Genomic DNA, 22,673 nt, shown 5'->3' on the forward strand with positions numbered 1-22,673 from the left:
TGCCGAGTTCCTCGAAACTTTATTTTTTCCAATGGTATCTGTCCGGCGCTCGTTACGTGCCGGACACTGTAATAAGCACTGGGGTAGATACGAGTCCATCGGGTCGGACACGGTCCTTGGCCCACGTGGGGTTGACCGTCTCAATCCCCGTTTTATAGATGAGGCAACGGAGGTACAGAGAAGTTAAGTGACTCGTCCAAAGTCACACAGCGGACAAGTGGAGGAGCCGGGATTGGAACCCAGGCCGTCTGACCCCCAGCCCCGCGTTCCTTCCGCTAGTCCACGCCGCTTCTCATCTGGGCACCTCCTCCTTCTTGACGGTGTGCTCTTCAGGTCCCGTAGCAACTGCTCGGGAACCCTGCAGAGGACCTGGGTTCTAATCCCAACCCTGGCCCTTGCCCGCTGGGGGACTTCAGTCGACTCACTGAACATCTCTGTGCCTCGGCTCCTTTCTCTGTAAAATGGGGATCGGATGCCTCTCGCCCCTCCGAGCCAGCCCCGTGTGGGACAGGGTCTGTTGGCATGGCCTGGCATCGTGTATCTCTCCCGGTGCTTAGTTCAGTGCTTGGACCTCACCACTGGCTTTCAAGCGTTCGATCGCTTCGCCTCCCCCTTCCTCACCTCGTCACTCTCCTACCACATTCCCAGCCCGCACGATGCGAACCTTCTCACCGTAGCCGGATCTCGTCTACCTCGCCGCCGACCTGCCTCTGGCCTGGAACACCCTCCCTCTCTCATCTTCCTGACGGTTTTTCTCCCCCACTTCAACGCCTCACGGAAGGCACATCTCTTCCGAGAGGCCTTCCCTGAGCCCGTCTTTCTCCTGCATCACCCTGACTCGCTCCCTCTATTCGTCCTCCCTCCCGGCCCCACACCACCTACCGTCATATCGGTAATCTATTCGTTTCTATTAACGCCCGTCTCCCCGTCTGGACCGTAAGCCCGTCGTGGGTAAGCAATGTGTCGTTTCTGCACACAGTAAGAGCTCAGTGAGGCATGAATGAACGCGTTCGTTAACACGGAACAGATGCCGTTATCATTACTATATTAATAATAATGTTGGTATCTGTTAAGCGCTTACTATGTGCAGAGCACTGTTCTAAGCGCTGGGGGAGATACAAGGTAATCGGGTTGTCCCACGTCAGGCTCACGGTCTTAATCCCCATTTTTACAGACGAGGTAACCGAGGCGCAGAGAGGTCAAGTGCCTTGCCCGCAGTCACACAGCCGCCAAGTGGCGGAGCCGGAATTCGAACGCATGACCTCTGACTCCCAAGCCCGGGCTCTTTCCACTGAGCCACGCTGCTTCTCATTACGATTACTATCAATACTGCAACGGGACGAAAGAACCGATCACAGAGAGCGTGGTTTACCCGGCGCCATTCACAGGCTCCCATCCCTGCAGTCAGACTCGTGCTGGGGGATAATAATAATAATAATAATAATAATAATAATGACGACGATGGTATTCGTTAAGTGCTTACTCTGTGCCAGGCACCGTTACTAAGCGGCTGGGGCAGATACAAGCTAATCGGGTCGGACGCGTGGGGCTCACGTTCTCCATCCCCATTTTCCAGCCCAGGTCGCCGAGGCCCAGAGAAGTGAAGTGACTTGCTCGAGATCACACAGCAGACAAGGGGCAGAGCCGGGATTAGAACCCATGACTCCCGGGCCCGGGCTCTCTCCACCACGCCACGCTGGTTCAGGCGGCGTGGATGCCGCGGGCAAGAAGGAGGGCGGAGTCGGACGACGTAAGTGAAGGCAAGGACCTATTTACAGCCGGGCGTTTTCACTACACGTTTGGGGGAGAACACTGATAGGCAGTGGTTTTCTGACAAGATCTTTCTACCTAACTAGAACAGGATATCGTACTGGAAGAAATATCTGGAGGCACTGCGGCTCGGTGGGTAAATCACAGCCCTGGGAGCCAAAGGACGCCTGTGCCGGTTCTACCGTGCTCCGGCTACGTGCCCTCGGTTGAACTCACTTAGCCTCTCTGCGCCTCAGTTTCCTCAACTGCAAAATGGGGATCCTATACCTGTCCTCCCGCCTGCTTAATAATAATAATAATAATGTTGGTATTCGTTAAGCGCTCACTATGTGCAGAGCACCGTTCTAAGCGCTGGGGTAGACACAGGGGAATCAGGTTGTCCCACGTGGGGCTCACAGTTTTAATCCCCATTTTACAGATGAGGTAATAATAATAATAATAATGTTGGTATTCGTTAAGCGCTTACTATGTGCAGAGCACTGTTCTAAGCGCGGGGGTAGACACAGGGGAATCAGGTCGTCCCACGTGGGGCTCCCAGTCTTCATCCCCATTTTACAGATGAGGGAACTGAGGCACAGAGAAGTGAAGTGACTTGCCCACAGTCACACAGCTGACAAGTGGCAGAGCCGGGATTCGAACCCATGACCTCTGGCTCCAAAGCCCGTGCTCTTTCCACTGAGCCACGCTCACAGAGAAGTTAAGTGACTTGCCCACAGTCACACAGCTGTCAATTAGAGAGCTGGGATTCGAGCCCATGACCTAATAATGTTGGTATTTATTAAGCGCTTACTATGTGCCGAGCACTGTTCTAAGCGCTGGGGTAGACACAAGGGAATCAGGTCGTCCCACGTGGGGCTCACAGTCTTAATCCCCATTTTACAGATGAGGTAACTGAGGCACCGAGCAGTTAAGTGACTTGCCCAAAGTCACACAGCTGCCAAGTGGCCGAGCCGGGATTTGAACCCATGACCTCTGACTCCAAAGCCCGGGCTCTTTCCACTGAGCCATGCTGCTTCTCAGACCGTGAGCCCCGTGGGGTAACAGGGGCTGACCTGATTACCTTGTACCTGTCCCTACTGCCCCACTCATTTCGTTAATTCAGAGTCAGAGGTCGTGGGTTCGACTCCCGGCTCTGCCACTCGTCAGCTGTGTGACTGGGGGCGAGTCACTTCACTTCTCTGGGCCTCGGTTCCCTCATCTGTCAAATGGGGATTAACTGTGAGCCTCACGAGGGACAACCTGATTACCCTGTCTCTACCCCAGCGCTTAGAACAGTGCTCTGCACATAGTAAGCGCTCAACAAATACCCACATTATTATTATTATTATTATTATTATTAATGAGGTGTCCATCCCCTTGATTCTATTTATTGTGATTATGTTGTCTTATTTTTGTCCGTCTGTTTCCCCCGATTAGACCGTGAGCCCGTCATTGGGCAGGGATCGTCTCTATCGCCGAATTGTACATTCCAAGCGCTTAGTACAGTGCACATAGTGAGCACTCACTAAATAGAGCTCAATAGAGAAGCGGCGTGGCTCAGTGGAAAGAGCACGGGCTTGGGAGTCGAAGGTCATGGGTTCGAATCCCGGCTCTGCCACTCGGCAGCTGGGTGACTGTGGGCGAGTCACTTCACTGCTCTGTGCCTCAGTTCCCTCATCTGTCAAATGGGGATGAAGACTTTGAGCCTCACGTGGGACAACCTGATGACCCTGTATCTCCCCCGGCGCTTAGAACAGTGCTCTGCACATAGTAAGCGCTTAACAGATACCAACCTTAGTATTAATAAATACTATTGAATGAATGAATGTCCCCAGACTTAGAACAGCACTTGATACACAGTAAGTGCTTCGGCCACTTGTCCGCCGTGTGACCTTGGACAAGTCACTTCACTTCCCTGTGACTCAGTCACCACGTCTGTAAAATGGGGATTGAGACTGTGAGCCCCATGAGGGCCTGTGCTTGTATCTATCCCGGCGCTTAGTACAGTGTCTGGCACATAGTAAGCGCTTAACAAATATGACATTTATTAAATACCTTAAAAGAGTCTTTACGGCTTATACCTTTCTCTAGGAATGTAGTCAGGTCCAGGTGCTTTCATGGTGAAAGTAACTTTTTCTCAAGCTGCAGCTAAGGCTCTGTAGTCATATGTTGGCTGGTGGCTCAGTGGAAAGAGCATGAGTTTAGGAGTCATGGGTTCTAATCCCGGCTCCGCCACCTGTCAGCCGTGTGACTTGGGGCAAGTCGCTTCGCTTCTCTGGGCCTCAGTGACCTCATCTGTAAAATGGGGATTAAGACTGTGAGCCTCACGTGGGACAACCTGATCACCCCAGCGTTTAGGACAGTGCTCGGCACGTAGTAGCGCGGCTCAGTGGAAAGAGCCCGGGCTTGGGAGTCGGAGGTCGTGGGTTCTAATCCCGGCTCCGCCACTCGTCTGCTGTGTGACCTTGGGCAAGTCACTTAACTTCTCTGTGCCTCAGTGACCTCATCTGTAAAAATGGGGATTGAAAAACGTGAGCCCCACGTGGGACAATCTCATTACCTTGTATCTACCCCAGCGCTTAGAACAGTGCTCTGTACATAGTAAGCACTTAAATACTATAATTATTATTATTATTATAGTGAGCGCTTAACAAATACCAACATTGTTATTACTCTCTGAGCTTCGAAAGGCCTTCTTGATGTTTGGAGGATCTTAGTTCTAATTTTGCTGTCTGCGCTGGATTTCTTCCGGCAGGGACCTCGAGGGCAGGGACCCTGTCTAATAAACTCTATCATACACTATTAAATGCTAAGTTCAGTGCGCTGCACACAGTAAACACTTAATAAATAGCATTGATTGGTATTAATGGAAGTGGGGGCAAGAGCAGATTTTCATTGACAGCAAATAAACTCTGCCTCAGAATTGCAACCTACCAAGGCCTTCTCAAACTTAGCTCCCACTTCTATGTTCAAATCCCTGAGTTGACGTAATGTCTTTAATTCAGCGAGAGAATACACACTTGTAATAATAATATTGTTGGTATTTGTTAAGCGCTTACTATGTGCAGAGCACTTTTCTAAGCGCTGGGGTAGATACAGGGTAATTAGGTTGTCCCACGTGAGGCTCACGGTCTTAATCCCCATTTTACAGATGAGGGAACTGAGGCACAGAGAAGTGAAGTGACTTGGCTCTGCCAAGCGGCAGAGCCGGGATTCGAACCCATGACCTCTGACTCCCAAGTCCGGGCTCTTGCCACTGAGCCACGCTGCTTGCGGGAACAATTTTTCATCTTTTCACTGTCCAGAAAAAGAAGTCTCGAGACCTCGGAATCGACCACAGCCTCTAAGAGGAATCGGGGATGAACGCTAGAATGGCATCACAGATTCCTCCGAGTTATGATGAGAAGTTATTTTTTAATGGTGTCTGCGAAAGGCTTACTATGTGTCAAGCACTGTCGTAAGCACTGGGGTGGCTACGCGTTGATCGGGCCGGATTCGGCCCCTGCCCCACATGGAGCTCACGGTCAAGTAGGAGGGAGACCAGTCATTCAATTCCCATTTTGCTGCCGAAGAAACCGGGGCGCAGAGAGGTTAGGTGACTTGCCCAGGGTCACCTAGGGCGGTAGAGCCGAAATTAGAACCCAGGTCCTCGGGCCCCCACGGCCAGGCTTTGTCTAATTTGGCCACATGGCTTCTCCAGACTTCCTGCAGACACTCTTCCACCTGATTCCCCTTTGCCATCCTACTTTTTGGAAAGCTAAAAATAGCAAAGGGATGTAGGGCATGGACCCAGAGAAGAAAGTACCGGAGAAGGGTGGAAGACGCATTTGACATAGAAATGGCAGAGAAACGGAGGCAGAAAATAGTCCAGCACGCTGGCAACGCGTCACATCGAAAGAGGTTCTCCGTGGAGCCGTGCGTTTCAAATGAAAGAGCCTTCATTCGTCTGATCCCTTTCTCCTTCAGCTCCAGACTCTGCTCCGCTCTGCCACTGGCTACGTCCGATCGGGGAAGAAGGCCGAGGGAAGAGCCGACCCGTTTCCCGTGACTAAAGGAGGGAGGGTGGGGGGGAAGCAAAAAAAAAAATCACCCTGAAGGAAAGGAAGAAAGGTTTCCAGGTGCTGTGCAGCTGACCGAGTGTACAGAATGGTTACTGCTCACTTAAGAGCTCTCTACTGCGCTGAGAAATCGTAGTGGAAAAGAGCACAGGATTGGGATTTGGGAGTCCTGTGTTCTAATTCTTTTTTCCCTCTACTTTTTTCCTCTTTTCCCTCTACTCCCTCTACCCCCCCTCCTCTTCACCCCTCCGCAGCTAAACCCTCTTCTCCCCCCACTTTCCCTCCGCTCCTCCCCCCTCCCGTCCCATCCCCTCGGCACCGTACTCGTCCGCTCGACTGTATATATCTTCATTACCCTATTTATTTTGTTAATGAGATGTACATCGCCGGGCTTCTATTTATCTGCTACTGTTTTAACGAGACGTTCATCCCCTCGATTCTATTTATTGCCACTGTTCTCGTCTGTCCGGCTCCCCCGATTAGTCCGTAAGCCCGTCAAAGGGCAGGGACTGTCTCTATCTGTCGCCGATTTGTTCATTCCAAGCGTTTAGTACAGTGCTCTGCACAGAGTAAGCGCTCAATAAATACTATTAAAGCGAATGAACGAATAATTCTGGTTCCACCACTTGCCCGCCGTATGACCCGGGCCGAGGCATTTACCCTCTCTGTGCCCCAGATGTCTCATAATTTTAAACTCCTCGAGGGCAAGGATCGTGACTACCAACTCCACTGTACTCCTCCAAGTGCTCAGTGCAGAGTTGGGAGCGGAGTAAGCACTAAAGAAATACTTCTGACTGAGTGATTATTAACGTGGGGATTGAATATCAGCTCTCCCTCCCCTAGATTGTGAGCTCCATGTGACCCAGGGACTGTTTTTAATCTGCCTGCTCTGTATCTACCCCGGCATCCTGTTGTCTTATGCTGTCGAGTCGCGTCCGACCCATCGCGGCGCCACGGACGCATCTCTCCCAGAACGCGCCCCACTGCCACGTGCAATCTTTCTGGTAGCGGATCCATAGAGTTTTCTTGGGAAAAATCCGGAAGCGGTTCACCGTCGCCTCCTTCCGTTAAGTAGACTCGGGTCTCCGCCCTCGACTCTCTCCCGGGCCGCCGCTGCCCAGAACAGGTGAGCTTTGACTTGGAGCGGACGGCCTTCCGCTCGCTAGCCACGGCCCGAGCTTGACTCTCCTTCCTGTAGTCGAGACCGGTAGAGGACTGGAGACTCTCCAGGTGCCACCCTGAGAAGGTCCCCAGCATTTAGCCTTTTCTAAATGCTTCGCTAATACCATGATTATTATTATTATTACCTCGACTTCTAGAGGTCAGCGAGCCACTCTCTGGCAGGTTGAGACACGTTGAGCTACTTGACCATGAATCATACCAATCTTTGCCTCAGCTGAAGTTTCCCTGCTTCTAATCGCCGTCAAGATGGCATGGATTGCGAAGAAAAAAGAAACTTCTTCATCCAAAAAAGACGACTTTGGAACTAACCTTTCCCCTACCATTCTTTCACTCCTTTTTAGCGGGAATTTTTCAGTTTTGGAAAGCCTGCCTGGAGACGGCTCTTCGGAATCTAGACAGCAGCAACTGAACCAGTGACCAGCTGACAGAGTGAAGGGAGGAGAGGAAGCGTTTAAAATTCAGAAACTCCTATCTCCCGACGGGCGACCAAGGACCCCGGAAGATCTGCCAGACCGTCTCTCGGCGGCTTGTCCTATCAGCTAACCGAGAAGCAGGGAAATTAGAAAAGATTCAGTAACGCTTCTGATAACGTGGAGGGGCAAGCTGATAATGTGTGGGTGAGTTTTAAATATGACTGCGTCTTTACGATAATAACGGTGTCATTTGTTAAGCTCCTACTCTATGCCAAAAGACATGGAACTTAGCACTGGGATAGATACAAGATCATTAAGGTGAGCACGATAAAACGTGTGCAATTCAGACTAAGTAGGAGGGAGAACAGTCGTTTAACCCCCATCTTACAGATGAGGAAAATAAGCTACAGAGCAGATAAATGACTTGGCCAAGGTCACACATTGGGCAAGTGGCAGAGTCAGAATTGGAACTCGTACCCTCCAGGCCTGCGCTCTTTCCTCTAGGCCGCGCTGCTTACCGAAAGACGATGCTTCTTTCGTTCATCCGTTCATTCAGTCGTATTTATCGAGCGCTTACTGTGTGCAAAGCACTGGACTAAGCGCTTGGGAGAGTAGAAGATAACAACAAACAGAGACACGCCTGCCCACCGTGAGTTTCCCACCTATCAGTCAGTGAGTTAACCAGAGAGTGGTATCTATTGGACACTTAGTGTGTGTGAAGCGTAGTTCAGTGATGATATAATAATCACCACGGTATTTGTTAAGCAGTTGTATACGGCTCTGCCTGACTCTCCCTCCTGTAGTCGAGACTGGTAGACTGCGACCCTGAGAGTTCGTGCCTCGGTTACCTCTTCTGTAAAAGTCCTAGGTGGATCATGGACTGTGTCTGACCTGATTACCTTGTATCTCTCCTGGCACATAGTAAGCACATAACGAATAGCATTAAAAAAACGCCAAAACCCAGTGTCCTGATCCCCAGACCAGTGCTTTTTCCCCTGGACCAAAGGGAAAAACGTGACAGGAAGGGAAAAGAATGCGAACGGTGTCGGATGCTACGGCTTACAAATCTAAAACTGATCATTTTTGCAGGAGTGAAACCGAAAGGATTTTTCAACACCGTATCGTTTATCAGCCACCCTCACTCTGACTGATAAAATCAATCCATCGATCGGCCGATCAATGAGTGCTGCTCGAGCACTGTACACAGTAAATGTTCAATAAATACGATTGACTGTGTGCAGAATACTGTACTAAGCACTCGGGAGAGTCCGATGCAACGGAGCTGGCAGACACGTTCCCCCGCCAAAACCGAGCTCACGATCTAGAGGGGGAGACAGACATTAAAATCAATCATGGATCTGTATAGAAGTGTGTGGGGCTGAGGTTCGGATGAATATCAAGTGCATAAAATCAAAAGTGACAACTCTGAAGCCAAAGCGATATTCTAAGCCTCATAGTTTTTATCTTAGCAACCCTTTTCTGTTCTAGAGTATATGGGTCAGACATCGTGGCTTTCTTGTAAATAATATTACAAAATGCAAGTATTGTATGGTCATCGAAGCCAACTGTAATTCAGAGGGAAGGACCAAACTTCAAATCGCCAAAAAAATAAAATAAAATAGAGCTTTTTTATGCATATCTTTGCATTCTTAAAGGTCAGAGTAAAAAGGCTAAATCCTCATTTACAAAAGATACATTTTGTCCTAAATGTTCGGAAGTTATTTATGTATTGCAATGTCTGCAACTCAGAACAACCTGAATATTAGAGCTTTTCCAAATGATCTTTTCAGTAGCAATGAGGGTGGGCTATGTGCTAAACACTGGACTAAGCGCTGGGGTAGATACAAGATAATTACATCAAACACAATCCCTGTCTCAAATGGGGCTCACAGTTGAAGGGGGGAAGGAGAGCAAGTTTTTAATCCCCAGTTTGCAGATGAGAAAGCGGAGGCCCAGAGAAGCTAAATGACTTTCCCAGGGCCTTACGGCAGGCAAGTAGTGGAGTCGAGATTAGAACCCAGCTCTCCTCCATGTAATTTCCACCGGGACGCACGGCTTCCACTCTCAGCGAATCGAATTTCATTCATTCTCATTCTCTGATCAGATCTGATCAGATCAGCTTCATCAGAGAAGCAGCGTGGCTCAGTGGAAAGAGCATGGGCTTTGGAGTCAGGGCTCATGAGTTCGAATCCCAGCTCTGCCACTTGTCGGCTGTGTGACTGTGGGCAAGTCACTTCACTTCTCTGTGCCTCAGTTCCCTCATCTGTAAAATGGGGATTAAGACTGTGAGCCCCACGTGGGGCAACCTGATTCCCCTATGTCTATCCCAGCGCTTAGAACAGTGCTCGGCACATAGTAAGCGCTTAACAAATACCAACATCATTTCAGCCAAAATCTTAGAATGCAGACTTTATATCCAGCCCCTGTTTTGTCTTTAAATGCAGCATTTCCAGGGTGTGTCTTTCTTCCTGCAGTGTATTACACTGGCTAGTGGATGAATGGTTTTGAAAAATCAAACATCTGATAAAAACGAAAAAGGGAGAAACCAATAAATGGTCTCACATAAACAGGGCAACACTGGAGCATTAATATCCATCTCTCCAGCTGGACCGTGGGCAGGGATTTTGTCTACGAACTCTATTGCGTTGTTCCCTTCCAAGCGTTCGGTCCAGCGCTCGGCACATAGGAAGTAAGTGTTTAATAGATACCGCTCATCAATCTACTGATTGACCTAAGGACAGTATTGAACAAAACCTGCACGTGTGGGCTCAGGGCTAATACAATCATTCATCCTCTCCTGCCTGGATGACTGCATCGGCTTCCTTGCTGACCTCCCAGCCTCCTGTCTCTCCCCACTCCAGTCTATACTTCACCCTGCTGCCCGGATCATTTTTCTTCAAAAACATTCAGGACACGTTTTCCCGCATCTCAGAAATCTCCAGTGGTGGCCCATCCACCTCCAGCATCAAACAAAAACTCCTCACTGTCGGCTTCAGGGCACTCGATCACTTTGCCCCCTCCTAACTCGTCTCACTACTCTCCTACTACAACCCAGCCTGTCCACTTTGCTCCTCTAATGCCACTAACCTTCTCACTGTGCTTCGATCTCATCTATCTTGCCGCTGACCCATCGCCCGCGTCCCGCCTCTGGCCTGGAACGTCCTCCCTCCTCAATTCTGACAGTTACTCCTCCCCCCCTTCAAAGCCTTATTGAAGGCCCATCTCCTCCAAGAAGCCTTCCCTGGCTAAGTCCCCCTTTCCTCTTCTCCCACTGTCTTCTGCGTTGCCCCGACTTGGTCTTCTCTCCTCCCAACCCTCAGCACTTACGTACATCTCTGTCATTTATTTATATTAATATTTGTCTCCCCGACCATCCCCGCAGATTGTAAGCTCACTGTGGGCAGGGAATGTGTCTGTTTATTATTGTGCTGTACTCTCCCAAGCACCTCTCAGGGTCACACCTGGAGAGTTTCCAGTCCTCTACCAGTCTCGACTACGGGAGGGAGAGTCAAGCAGAGGCCTGTCCGTTCCATTCCTAGCTTGGGCAGTGGCTGGCGAGCGGAAGGCCGTCTTCTACAAGTCAAAACCCACCTGTGCTGGGCAGCGGAGGCACGGGAGAGAGTCGAGGGCAGAGACTCAAGTTTACTTAACGGAAGGAGGCGACGGTAAACCGCTTCCGGATTTTTCCCAAGAAAACTCAGTGGATCCACCACCGGAACGATTGCAGGTGGAGGTGGGGCGTTCTGGGAGAGATGCGTCCGTGGCGTCGCTAAGACTCGGCAGCATAAGACAACAACGACAACTCTTCCAAGTGTTTACTAGAGTGCTCTGCACAGGGTAAGTGCTCAATAAATATGATTGAATGAATGAAGGAATGAATGGGGGAGAGACCCTAGACTTTACATGTGAGGGAAGGCACTACGGACCATAGGAAGATGAAGAGAACCACTGTGATCTAGACTGTAAGCTCGCTGTGGGCAGATAACCTGTCTGTTTACTGTTTTAACTCTCCCAAGCACTTAGTACAGTGCTCTGCACACAGTAAGCACTCAATAAATACGTTTGAATGAATGAATGAAGGTCAGTCAGATTGGATTTGATGCCAAGCTCTTCTCATGCTGAGGCGAGAAGCTTGGGGCCAAAATAGATCACGCCGACACAAGCATGAAAACCCACCGTGGATAACCCACTTGCAGAAAACTAAATACTTAATGCTTGGCTTAATTTAGACGTGTTGTGAGCGTATTTATAACCGGGCCATAAAAGCTCTAGACGGGAAAGCTCACAATGTAAGGACCTATATTTTGGCATCTCAAAGCCACCACTTTTATTCGAATGAATGCAAATGGTGAATCAATAATCATGATAATTGAGGCGTCAAGCGACGTACGAAGCCGCGATGTAGATCAATGAATCCGGGATATTTCCTGAATGCTGAGTATGTGCAGAGCACTGTACTAAGCAGTTGTGAGAGTCCAAAACAACAGAACTGGTAGATAAGCAATGCCGCTTGTGTGCAGGGAATGTCACGGTTTAGGGTTGTATTGTACTTTCCCAAGGGCTTAGTACAGTGCTCCGCACACGGTAAGTGCTCAATAAATACGATTGACTGACTTTGTTAAGTGTTTACTATGGGTCAAGCACTGTATTAAGTGCTGGAGAAGTGAGTCAGTCAGGCAATTGTATTTATTGAGTGCTTACTGTGTGCAGAGCCTAGTTTTTAGCACCAAAGACAATCAAGTCTGAAGCATCCATTCAATTGTATTTATTAAGTGCTTACTGCGTACAGAACACTGTACTAAGCACTGTGCTGAAACAGTCCCTATCCCACAGGGGGTTCCCAGTCTAAGCACTGGTATGGAGAGCATGGCATCCCCATTTTGCAGATGAGGAAACTGAGGCAGAGGGAAGTCAAGGGACTTAGCCAAGGTCAGACAGCAGACAAGTGGCAGACATGGGATTAGTCTGTCCGTCAGTCATATTTACTGAGTGCTTACTTAGTACAGAGGACAGTACTAAGCGCTTGGGAGAGTACAATATAACAGACACATTCCCTGCCCACGACAGGCTTGCAGTCTAGAAGGGGAGATAGACGTTGTTATATATATATAATATATATATATAGGCATATATAGATATAAAATTACAGAAATGTTCATAAATGCTATGGGGCCGGGAAGAGGGATGAATAAAGGGATCACATCAAGGTGAATCAGATGGAGGGGGAGAAGAGGAAAGGAGGGCTTCGTCAGGGAAGGCCTCTCGGAGGAGATGTGCCTTCGATTAGGCTTCGAAGGAGGGGAGAGTAATAGTCCGTTGGATGTGAAGAGGGAAGGCGTTCCAGGCCAGAGTCAGGATGTGGACGAGAGGTTGCCGACAAGATAGACGAGACTGAATTAGAGCGAGAAGGTATGCATTGGAGGAGCAAAGCGTGCGGGTTGGGTCAGAGTAGAAGAGTAGCGGGGTGAGGTAGGAGGGGGCAAGGGGAGCCACGGCTTTAAAGTCAATGGTGAGGAGTTTCTGTTGGATGAAGAGGTGGATGGGTAACCACTGGAGGTTCTTGAGGAGTGGGGAACCGTGGCCTGAATGTTTCTGTAGAAAAATGATCCAGACAGCAGCCCGAAGTAAGGACTAGAGTGGGGAGAGACGGAGGCAGGGAGGTCAGCAAGGAGGCTGACAGAGTAATCAAGGTAGGAGAGGATAAGTGATCCTATCACTCAGTTCCTTTGACTCCGGGCCTGGGCTTTTTCCACTAGATATGTGTACGGTTTAATGTAAAGTATGGAAAAAAAGGCACACTCCATTAATTGGATAAAATGTGTTGAATGCCTACTGTTTGGAGATCACTCTGCTAAGCTGTAGGGTATATTACAATAAGGATGAATGAGACTCAGAGACGGCACACTGGTCGGAAACGGCAAGAATTTCAAAATCACCAAAAATACATCTCTCTCAACGTTATGCTTATAATAAGTATTTAAAATTAGCCTAGGTTGGGAAAATGGATGAGAAATGCTTGGGGATAGAATCTCTCACAGAGGACCTCACTGGAGTCTAATCATTCAAGGAGATGTCACACAGAATCACCCCGAGATCTGCAGTCTACCAGTGTAATCCCGCCCTTCATTCCACGTGGGATCTCGTTACCTAGAGGCCATTCCCAAACCGGAACGGAGCGCCGAGAGTAGACGGAAGAAGGGAAAAGCCGATGAAGTGTTTTTTTCGGCCGAGAATTCCAGCGAAGGAGCCAGAATGAATATGCACAACCTACCTGAGTATCAGCGGGGATGAAACGTTGCCACAGAAACGGGGACTTTTTCACATCCTAGCAACGGAAAGCCTTTAGATTTCAAGAGAGCATTCTCCGGGGACTGCAGAAATTTGGTGACTAAGCTTTGCTAGGACGACGTATCTAATTTTCATCATAAAGCAGAATGGAGATGATAAAAAGCCCCCAAATGAGAATACACTGAGTGTAATAATAGTATTTGTTACATGCTTATTCTGGGCAGAGCGCTGGGATATATACAATTCAATCAGGTCAGACCCAATCTCTGCCTTACATAGGACTCTCACGTCTCAGGGGATGAGAGAAGAGTTAGTTTACCTCCCTCTCACAGATGAGAACACTAAAGCACAGAGAAGTTAAGTGACTCGCCCCAAGTCCCACAGCAGTCAAGTGTTGGGGTGGGATTAGACACCTAGTCTTCTGACTCCCCGACCTGTGCTCGTTCCACTAGGCCACGGGATCCTGGAGAAGGATGGAAGGCTGGAGAGTCATGCAGTGGTGCGGGGGTAAAATAAGACCGTGAACTTGGATCTTGGAACACCACGTCTACACGTTCGAAAGGGATGCTGTGTGACCTTGGGTAAGTCACTTACCGTGTCTCCATTTCCTCATCTGTTCGATGGGGATACCCGGGCTCCATCCCTCTTACACTGTGAGCCCCATGAGGGACAGGGATTCTGTCTGACCCGATTATCTTCTATCTTTCCCAGGGCTTAGTACGGTCCTTGGAACAGAGTAAGCGCTTAACAGATACCACGTTTATTAACGAGCTGAGGCAAAATTAATCTTCAGGTGATGAGAAAGTTGGAGAAGGCCAAAAAGACAGAGTTCCACCCCCAAGGTCGGATGATCTCTACCACAGTCTCTCCCTACGGTCTCACCCTCTCAAAGGCCTTGTACGCAAGGACGAAATGGCCACCATCCCACCAGGCTGCTCCTCTCATACATGAGGGAAGGGGAAGTTGCAAACTGTAGACTGTAAGCTAACTGCGGTCAGGGAACATCTCTACCAACCCTGTGGTACTGGATTCTCCCAAGCGTTTAGTACGTGCTTCGCACACGGTAAGGGCTCAATAAATTGACTGATCGATTGACCGATGGAGAGAGCAGGCGTTCTCCCAACTACGTAAATTCACGATAGCTGCTGACGGTACCACCACTCCAAAATCCCCCCGGGACTGGGAAAGCAGCTTAACCAGGTACAGTGGTGCCCAAACTTGGGAGACGGGGGACCTGAGTTCTAATCCCACTCCGCCACCAGTTATCGTCCTATCTCCCTCTTATCCTTCCTTTCCAAACTCCTAGAACGAGTCGTCTATATTGGCTGCCTTGAATTCCTCAACTCCAACTCTCTCCTGGACGCCCTCCAATCTGGCTTCCGTCTCCCCTACTCTACCGAGACTGGTCTCTCAAAGGTCACCCATGACCTCCTTCTTGCCAAATCCAATGGTTCCTACTCTATCCTAACCCTCCTCGACCTCTCGGCTGCCTTTGACACTGTCGACCATCCCCTTCTCCTCCACACGTTATCTCACCTTGGCTTCACGAACTCCGTCCTCTCCCGGTTCTCCTCTTACCTTTCTGGCCTTTCATTCTCGGTCTCCTTGGCGGGCTCCTCCTCCCCCTCCCATCCTCTGACTGTAGGGGTTCCTCAAGGGTCAGTTCTTGGCCCTCTTCTGTTCTCCATCTACACTCACTCCCTCGGTGAACTCATCCGCTCCCACGGCTTCAACTATCATCTTTACGCCGATGACACCCAGATCTACATCTCCTCCCCCGTCCTCTCCCCCTCCCTCCAGGCTCGTATCTCCTCCTGCCTCCGGTACGTCTCCACCTGGATGTCTGTCCGCCACCTAAAACTGAACATGACCCAAACTGAGCTCCTCATCTTCCCTCCCGAGCCCTGTCCTCTTCCTGACTTCCCCGTCACCGTGGAGGGTACATCCAACCTTCCCGTCTCTCAAGCCCGCGACCTCGGTGTCATCCTTGACTCGTCTCTCTCGTTCACTCCACACATCCGACTCGTCACCGAGACCTGCCGGTCTCACCTTTATAATATCGCCAAGATCCGCCCTTCCCTCTCCACTCAAACGGCTATTTTAACGGTACGGGCTCTCATAATATCCCGGCTGGATTATTGTGTCAGCCTTCTCTCTGATCTCCCTTCCTCCTGTCTCCCCCACCTCCAGTCTATTCTTCATTCTGCTGCCCGGATCATCTTCCCGCAGAAAGGCTCTGGGCACGTCACTCCCCTCCTTAAAATCCTCCAGCGGTTGCCTATCAACGTCTGGACGAAACAAAAACTTCTCACTCTGGGCTTCAAAGCTCTCCATCACCTTGCCCCCTCCTACCTCTCCTCCCTTCTCTCTTTCCACCGGCCACCCCGCACGCTCCGCTCCTCCGCCGCCCACCTCCTCGCCGTCCCCCGTTCACGCCTATCCCGCCGTCGACCCCTGGCCCGCGTCCTCCCGCTGTCCCGGAACGCCGTCCCTCCTCACCTCCGCCAAACTGATTCAAAGCCCTACTTAGAGCTCACCTCCTCCAAGAGGCCTTCCCAGTCTGAGCTTCCCCTTTTCCCTCTGCTCCCTCTACTCCCTCTCTGCTCCCCCCCACCTCCCCTCAGCTAAGCCTCCTTTCCCCCCCTTTCCCTCTGCTCATCCCCCTCTCCCTTCCCCTCCCCTCGGCACTGTGCTCATTTGTAAAGATTTTTATTACCCTATTTATTTTGCTAATGAGGTGTCCATCCCCTTGATTCTATTTATCGTGATTATGTCGTCTTATTTTTGTCCGTCTGTCTCCCCAGATTAGACTGAGCCCGTCGTTGGGCAGGGATTGTCTCTATCTGTTGCCTAATTGTACATTCCAAGTGCTTAGTACAGTGCTCTGCACATAGTAAGCGCTCAATAAATACTATTGAATGAATGAATGAATGAATGAACTTGTCTTTATGTGGCCACCTAGCTTCTCTGTGCCTTTAGTTACCTCATCTGTAAAATGGGGATAAAGACTGTGAGCCACATGTGGGACATTGCCTACTTCCAAGCTGATTATTATTTACTCCGGCGGTTTTTCGCTTGGGAAAGTTCAGTACTTCAGAATTGGTAGACACTTTCCCTGCTCACAACAAGCTTAGTCTTATACAAATAGCATTTTTTTACAACCCCTTAAGAATCCCATTATTATTAAAGATTTCACTGTTAGCTACTGGGAATTTACATGAATCTGCTGCCTCTGTAGTCTTGTTTGGTCCTAATAGTAAGTGCCTAGTAAACACCATAATTAGGTACCTCGGCTGCGGGAACCGGAGCTAGAGTAGTGGCCCAGTGGAAAGAACGTGGGCCTGGGAGTTAGCGGTCCTGGGTTCCAATTCCATCTCTGCCCCTCGCTTGCTGTGTGACCTTGCACGAGTCGCTTAACTTCTCTCTGCTGTAGTTTCCTCTTCTCTAAAACAGGGATATAGGCATCTTTTTTTTTCTTATGGCCCTGGCTGAGTGCTTACTATGGGATAAGCTCTGTACTAAATATTGGGGTAGATACAATATTGGGGTAGGGAAGCAGCGTGGCTCAGTGGAAAGAACCTGGGCTTCGGAGTCAGGGGTCATGGGTTCGACTCCCGGCTCTGCCACTCGTCAGCTGTGTGACTGTGGGCGAGTCACTTCACTTCTCTGTGCCTCAGTTACCTTATCTGTAAAATGGGGATCAACTGTGAGCCTCACGTGGGACGACCTGATTACCCTCTATCTTCCCCAGCGCTTAGAACAGTGCTCGGCACACAGTAAGCGCTTAACAGATACCAACATTATTGTACAAGATGGTCAAGTTGGATACAGTCCCAATCCCACGGAGGGCTCACGGTCTAAGTTGGAGGTAACCGAGGCACAGAGAAACGAAGTGACTCGCCCAAGGTCACGCAGCAGACGAGCTGGCGGAGCCGGGACTAGAACCCAGGACCTCGAATTTCCAGGCTCATGCTCTTTCCACGGTGCTTCCCCGTATCTGTTCTCCCTCCCACTTAGACTGTAAACTTCATGCTGGACGGGGACTGTGTCCAACCGAATTATCTTGTATCCACCTCAGCGCTCGGTACCGTATCGCGCACGTAACGAGCACTCGATAAATACTACAAGTGTTATAATTCATAATGATAAGAAAAAAGTACTCACGTTCTTGTTGATGACACACTTCATTGTGAAGAAATCTGAACTTATAAGATGGTATCTCAGTTTTGAATAATGAGGTGAGAATATTATCAAGTTCTTCTAATGATGCCTATTTAGGAGGATTGGGGAAAAAAGGACAATTAGGCTCCGAGTCGTACCGGCTCTTTGAGAGAATTAAAAACCCTTAGGAAGCAGAAATAATGATATTTGTTAAGCACTTACTATGGGCAAAGCACTACGGTAGTTACAACGTTTTCAATTTGGACACAGCCCCTGTCCTGAATGGAGTTCATAGTCTGGGCGGGGAGGAAGTAGGATTTACATCTCATTTTCCTGAAAAGGAAACTGAGGCACAGAGAGTGAAGTGACTTGCCAAGGTCACACAGCAGTCAAATGGCAGAGCCAGGATTAGAACCCAGGTTCTGTGATTCCCAGGGCCAGACACTTTCCATTAGGCAACACTGCTTCTTAATGGTGGGTAATCCTCTAGGCCAATTGAATTTTCGAAATGTATCTTGACTGGCGAAGATAACCACAGTCACCTGAGAGATCAGAGTACGCTCTTTTTGTCCATAGGTTTTATCGGCAATTTTTAATTAGGCAAGAGTGGATTACTGACTGCAGATTGTAAACTCTCACCAGGTGTGAGTTTTCTCTCCGACTGGGTCCTTGAAAATATTCTTCAAATTGCCAAGGTAGCTCATTTACTCACTCACTCACTCACTCACTCACTCACTCACTCACTCACTCACTCACTCACTCATTTATTCATTCACTCACTCACTCACCCATCCATCCATCCATCCATCCATCCATCCATCCATCCATCCATCCATCCATCCATCCATCCATCCAACCATCCATCCATCCATCCATCCATCCATCCATCCATCCATCCATCCATCCATCCATCCATCCATCCATCCATCCATCCAACCTACTAAGTTTTTCCTCCTTCTCTTTCTCTCTTTCTTCCTTTCTTTGCTTTCATTTCTTTCTCTCTCTTTTTCTCTTTCTTCCTTTCTCTCCTTTCTCTTTTCTATTTCTTTCTCTCTCTCTCTTTCTCTCCTTTCCTTCTTTCCTTCCTTCTTTCCTATTTATTTCAGATCTTCTGTGCCCAGAGGATCGTGCTGTTCCCTTGGGAGAGTAGAATAAAAGGTTCCTGTCTTCGAGAGTTTCCGCCCCAGCTTCAGCAACCTGAGGAAGTCTCTCTCCCCTTGGTCTCTCTGAGGACATTCCTGAGCAACGTCCCCCACGCTACCTGATAGAGGGACAAGTCCACTCCCCCGGTTTGTATTTATCTTTATATTATCCATATACCATTTCTCTCCACTAGCATCGATAATCAAAGGTTTTCCATCAATCAGCAAATAACCGATGGTATTTATTGAGTGATTACTTTGGGCAGAACGCTGTACTAAGCACTGGGGAAAGTACGGTACAGTTAGCTGTTAGACACGATCCCTGCCCTCTAGGAGTTTAGTTTAAACCATCGATAGCATTTATAGAGCGTTTAACTGGGTGCAGGGCACCATATTATTTCCTGTGATACAACAGCATTGGTAGAAACATTCCCAGCCCACAAGGAGCTTGCAGTCTAACGAAGGAGACGGACATTAAAATGAACCGTGTCTACGTCTCAGCGGAAAGAGCCCGGGCTTGCGAGTCAGAGGTCACGGGTTCAAATCCCGGCTCTGCCACTTGTCAGCTGTGTGACTGTGGGCGAGTCACTTCACTTCTCTGGGCCTCAGTTCCCTCACCTGTAAATTGGGGATGAAGACTGTGAGCCTCACGTGGGACAACCTGATTACTCTGTTTCTACCCCAGCGCTTAGAACAGTGCTCTGCACATAGTAAGCACTTAACAAATACCAGCATTATTATCTCTGCCACGTACATACCCTTTAACCAAATACCAGATGGGTTGGGTCTCTTCGTAGAATAGTAAGCGGGAATGAGTTGATGCATCTACATTCATTTTCTTTCCCATCAACTTTAGACTTTTTCCAGGAGGAATTTATCTTGGGAAAGAAGGAAGCAGGGACACTGCGTATATTTGAACCCTATCATTTCCCCCTACCTGCAATTTGTTTTAATGTTTAGTTCAGTTCTCGGGCCTTAGTACCGAAGAGATGCCCAATAAATACAATGATCGACTGACTGCGACCCCCAGGCTACACTTCCCTTTCGAGTTTCTCGTGTTTTTCATCGCCATTTACTAGCCCCTGCTAAACTGTGGGATGTTACTTTTAAATAAGACTGATGACTGGAAAGCGCATAAAGCTATGAAGACACTAAAACCTTCTTATTACCTTTTTAATGTCATAAAAAATCCAATCCATGGGTGGAAAGAAGGAATCATAGAATGCAGAAGTGGCACGGTGTTTTCCTGCAAGTCGTCGACCCTCACGGTTGCGAACCTCGTTTTTCATTGTTTGCTGTGCTATTTCCACTTTCTACCCACCCTCCAGTTATGAGATGACCTTAAAGCGACCTTTGCTTTGTTTGCTAATGGGCAAATAACACTCTGGAAATAACAGGTTAGGAATCATTTGCTCTGAAAGAAAACACGCTACAGTAAGGTAATTGATTGGCCTCGATCTTTAGGCACTTCTCTGTACCGGAGTCGTCTGAATGGGATTTACAGGAAATAACAGATTTCAGACACTGATTAACTCCTCCCTGCTACTAAGTGGAAAGAGCCCGGGCTTGGGAGTCAGAGGTCATGGGTTCGAATCCCAGCTCTGCCACTTGTCAGCTGCGTGACTGTGGGCGAGTCACTTCACTTCTCTGGGCCTCAGTTACTTCATCTGTAAAATGGGGATTAAGACCGTGAGCCTCACGTGGGACAACCTGATTCCCCTGTATCTACCCTAACGCTTAGTACAGTGCTCTGCAGATAGTAAGCACTTGACAAATACTAACATTATTAACCTCAGTCAATTCCTGCTAATAATAATAATAATGTTGGTATTTGTTAAGTGCTTACTATGTGCAGAGCACTGTTCTAAGCGCTGGGGTAGACACAGGGGAATCAGGTTGTCCCAACGTGGGGCTCCCAGTCTTAATCCCATTTTACAGATGAGGTCACTGAGGCACCGAGAAGTGAAGTGACTTGCCCAAAGTCACACAGCTGACGAGTGGCCGAGCCGGCATTCGAACCCGTGACCTCTGACTCCAAAGCCCGGGCTATTTCCACTGAGCCACGCTGCACCCCAGCACTCACACGTCACTCTTCTAAACCAAGTTAGGACGCTAAACTCCCATCTAGACCGTAGGCTCCTTGTGGGCAGAGAACGTGTCTGCCGACTTTATTATACCGTAGCATTTAGTAGGGTGCTCTGCACGCAGTAAGTCCTCAATAAACACGATGGATTAATTGATCGATGTACCTCAATCTCATATCTCCCTCCATCTACCCTTTTCTCTCATCCTCCCTCTCACCTGGAACTCCCTCCCGGGTCATATCGGACCGACCACCGTGCTACCCATCTTCGTTCAATCGGCCAAACGATCCACTGAGCGCCTACTGTGTGCGCGGCACCGGCCTAAGCGCCTGGGAGAGCACGGAACAACAGAGTTCCTAGATACATTCCCTGCCCACCAGGAGCTTACGGCCTAGAAGGGGAGACGGGCATTAATACAAATAAATAAATCTCCAGAGCCATACTAAAATCATCTATCCTCCCAGAAGACTTCTTTATCTTATCTCTCTTTACCCCATTTTGCCCTCCCTTCTTCACCGCCTATCTACTTGGGTGTGTCCTCCTTAAGCATTTTAGGGGAAGCAGCGCGGCTCAGTGGAAAGAGCCTGGGCTTCGGAGTCAGAGGTCACGGGTTCGACTCCCGGCTCTGCCGCTCGTCAGCTGTGTGACTGCGGGCGAGTCCCTTCGCTTCTCTGTGCCTCAGTTACCTCATCTGTCAAATGGGGATTAACCGTGAGCCTCACGTGGGACGACCCGATCACTCTGTATCTCCCCCAGCGCTTAGAACGGTGCTCTGCACATAGTAAGCGCTTAACAAATACCAACGTTATTATTTGGATCCTCATCCCACTCCCAACCCCGCAGCACTGAGAAGGAGCGTGGCTTAGTGGCGAGAGGCCGGGCCTGGGAGTCAGAAGGCCGTGGGTTCTAATCCCGGCTCCTCCACCTGTCTGCTGTGTGACCTTCACTTCACTTCTCTGGGCCTCGGTCACCTCATCTGTAAAATGGGGATTAAGACTGTGAGCCCCGTTTGCGAAAACCTCATTACCTTTTACCTACCCCGGCGCTTAGAACAGTGCTCGGCATATAGTAAGTGCTTAACAAATGCCATTAGTATTATTTTGTACACAGCGGCGTGGCTCAGTGGAAAGAGCCGGGGCTTGGGAGTCAGAGGTCACGGGTTCTAATCCCGGCTCCGCCGCTTGCCCGCCGTGTGCCTTTGGGCAAGTCGCTTCACTTCTCTGTGCCTCAGTTCCCTCATCTGTAAAATGGGGATTAAAACTGTGAGCCCCACGTGGGACAACCTGATCACCTTGTATTCCCCGGCGCTTAGAACGGTGCTTTGCACATAGTAAGCGCTTAACAAATACCACCATTATTAGTATTATCCTTCTACTCTGCTGTTTGCCTGTCATTTATTTTAATGTCTGTCTCCCACACTAGAAAGCAAAGTCCTTGAGGGCGGAGAATCGTGTCTACCAACCCTGCTTCTTTTCCCAGATCAGGGAATGATTGAAAATTAGGGATCGCCGGAGGTCGACCGCTCCAACCCCCTGCCTCCTTGGAAATGAATGACTAGCTACTATGATCACTCCGCTTGTATTTTAAAGCTTTAGA

General features: G+C 49.2%; 1 protein-coding gene across 1 annotated transcript in view; it reads right to left on the reverse strand.

Annotated features, from left to right (window-relative positions):
- BANK1 (B cell scaffold protein with ankyrin repeats 1) overlaps positions 1-22,673 on the reverse strand; it is a 311,769-nt gene that overhangs the window by 220,518 nt on the left and 68,578 nt on the right. Inside the window, exon 6 of the mRNA XM_029076540.2 lies at positions 17,855-17,960. Coding sequence (XP_028932373.1) covers positions 17,855-17,960 — 106 coding nt within the window. The remainder of the gene's footprint in view (positions 1-17,854; positions 17,961-22,673) is intronic.

Source organism: Ornithorhynchus anatinus, chromosome 12, assembly GCF_004115215.2.
Source record: "Ornithorhynchus anatinus isolate Pmale09 chromosome 12, mOrnAna1.pri.v4, whole genome shotgun sequence".
NCBI classification, from domain to species: Eukaryota; Metazoa; Chordata; class Mammalia; order Monotremata; family Ornithorhynchidae; genus Ornithorhynchus; species Ornithorhynchus anatinus.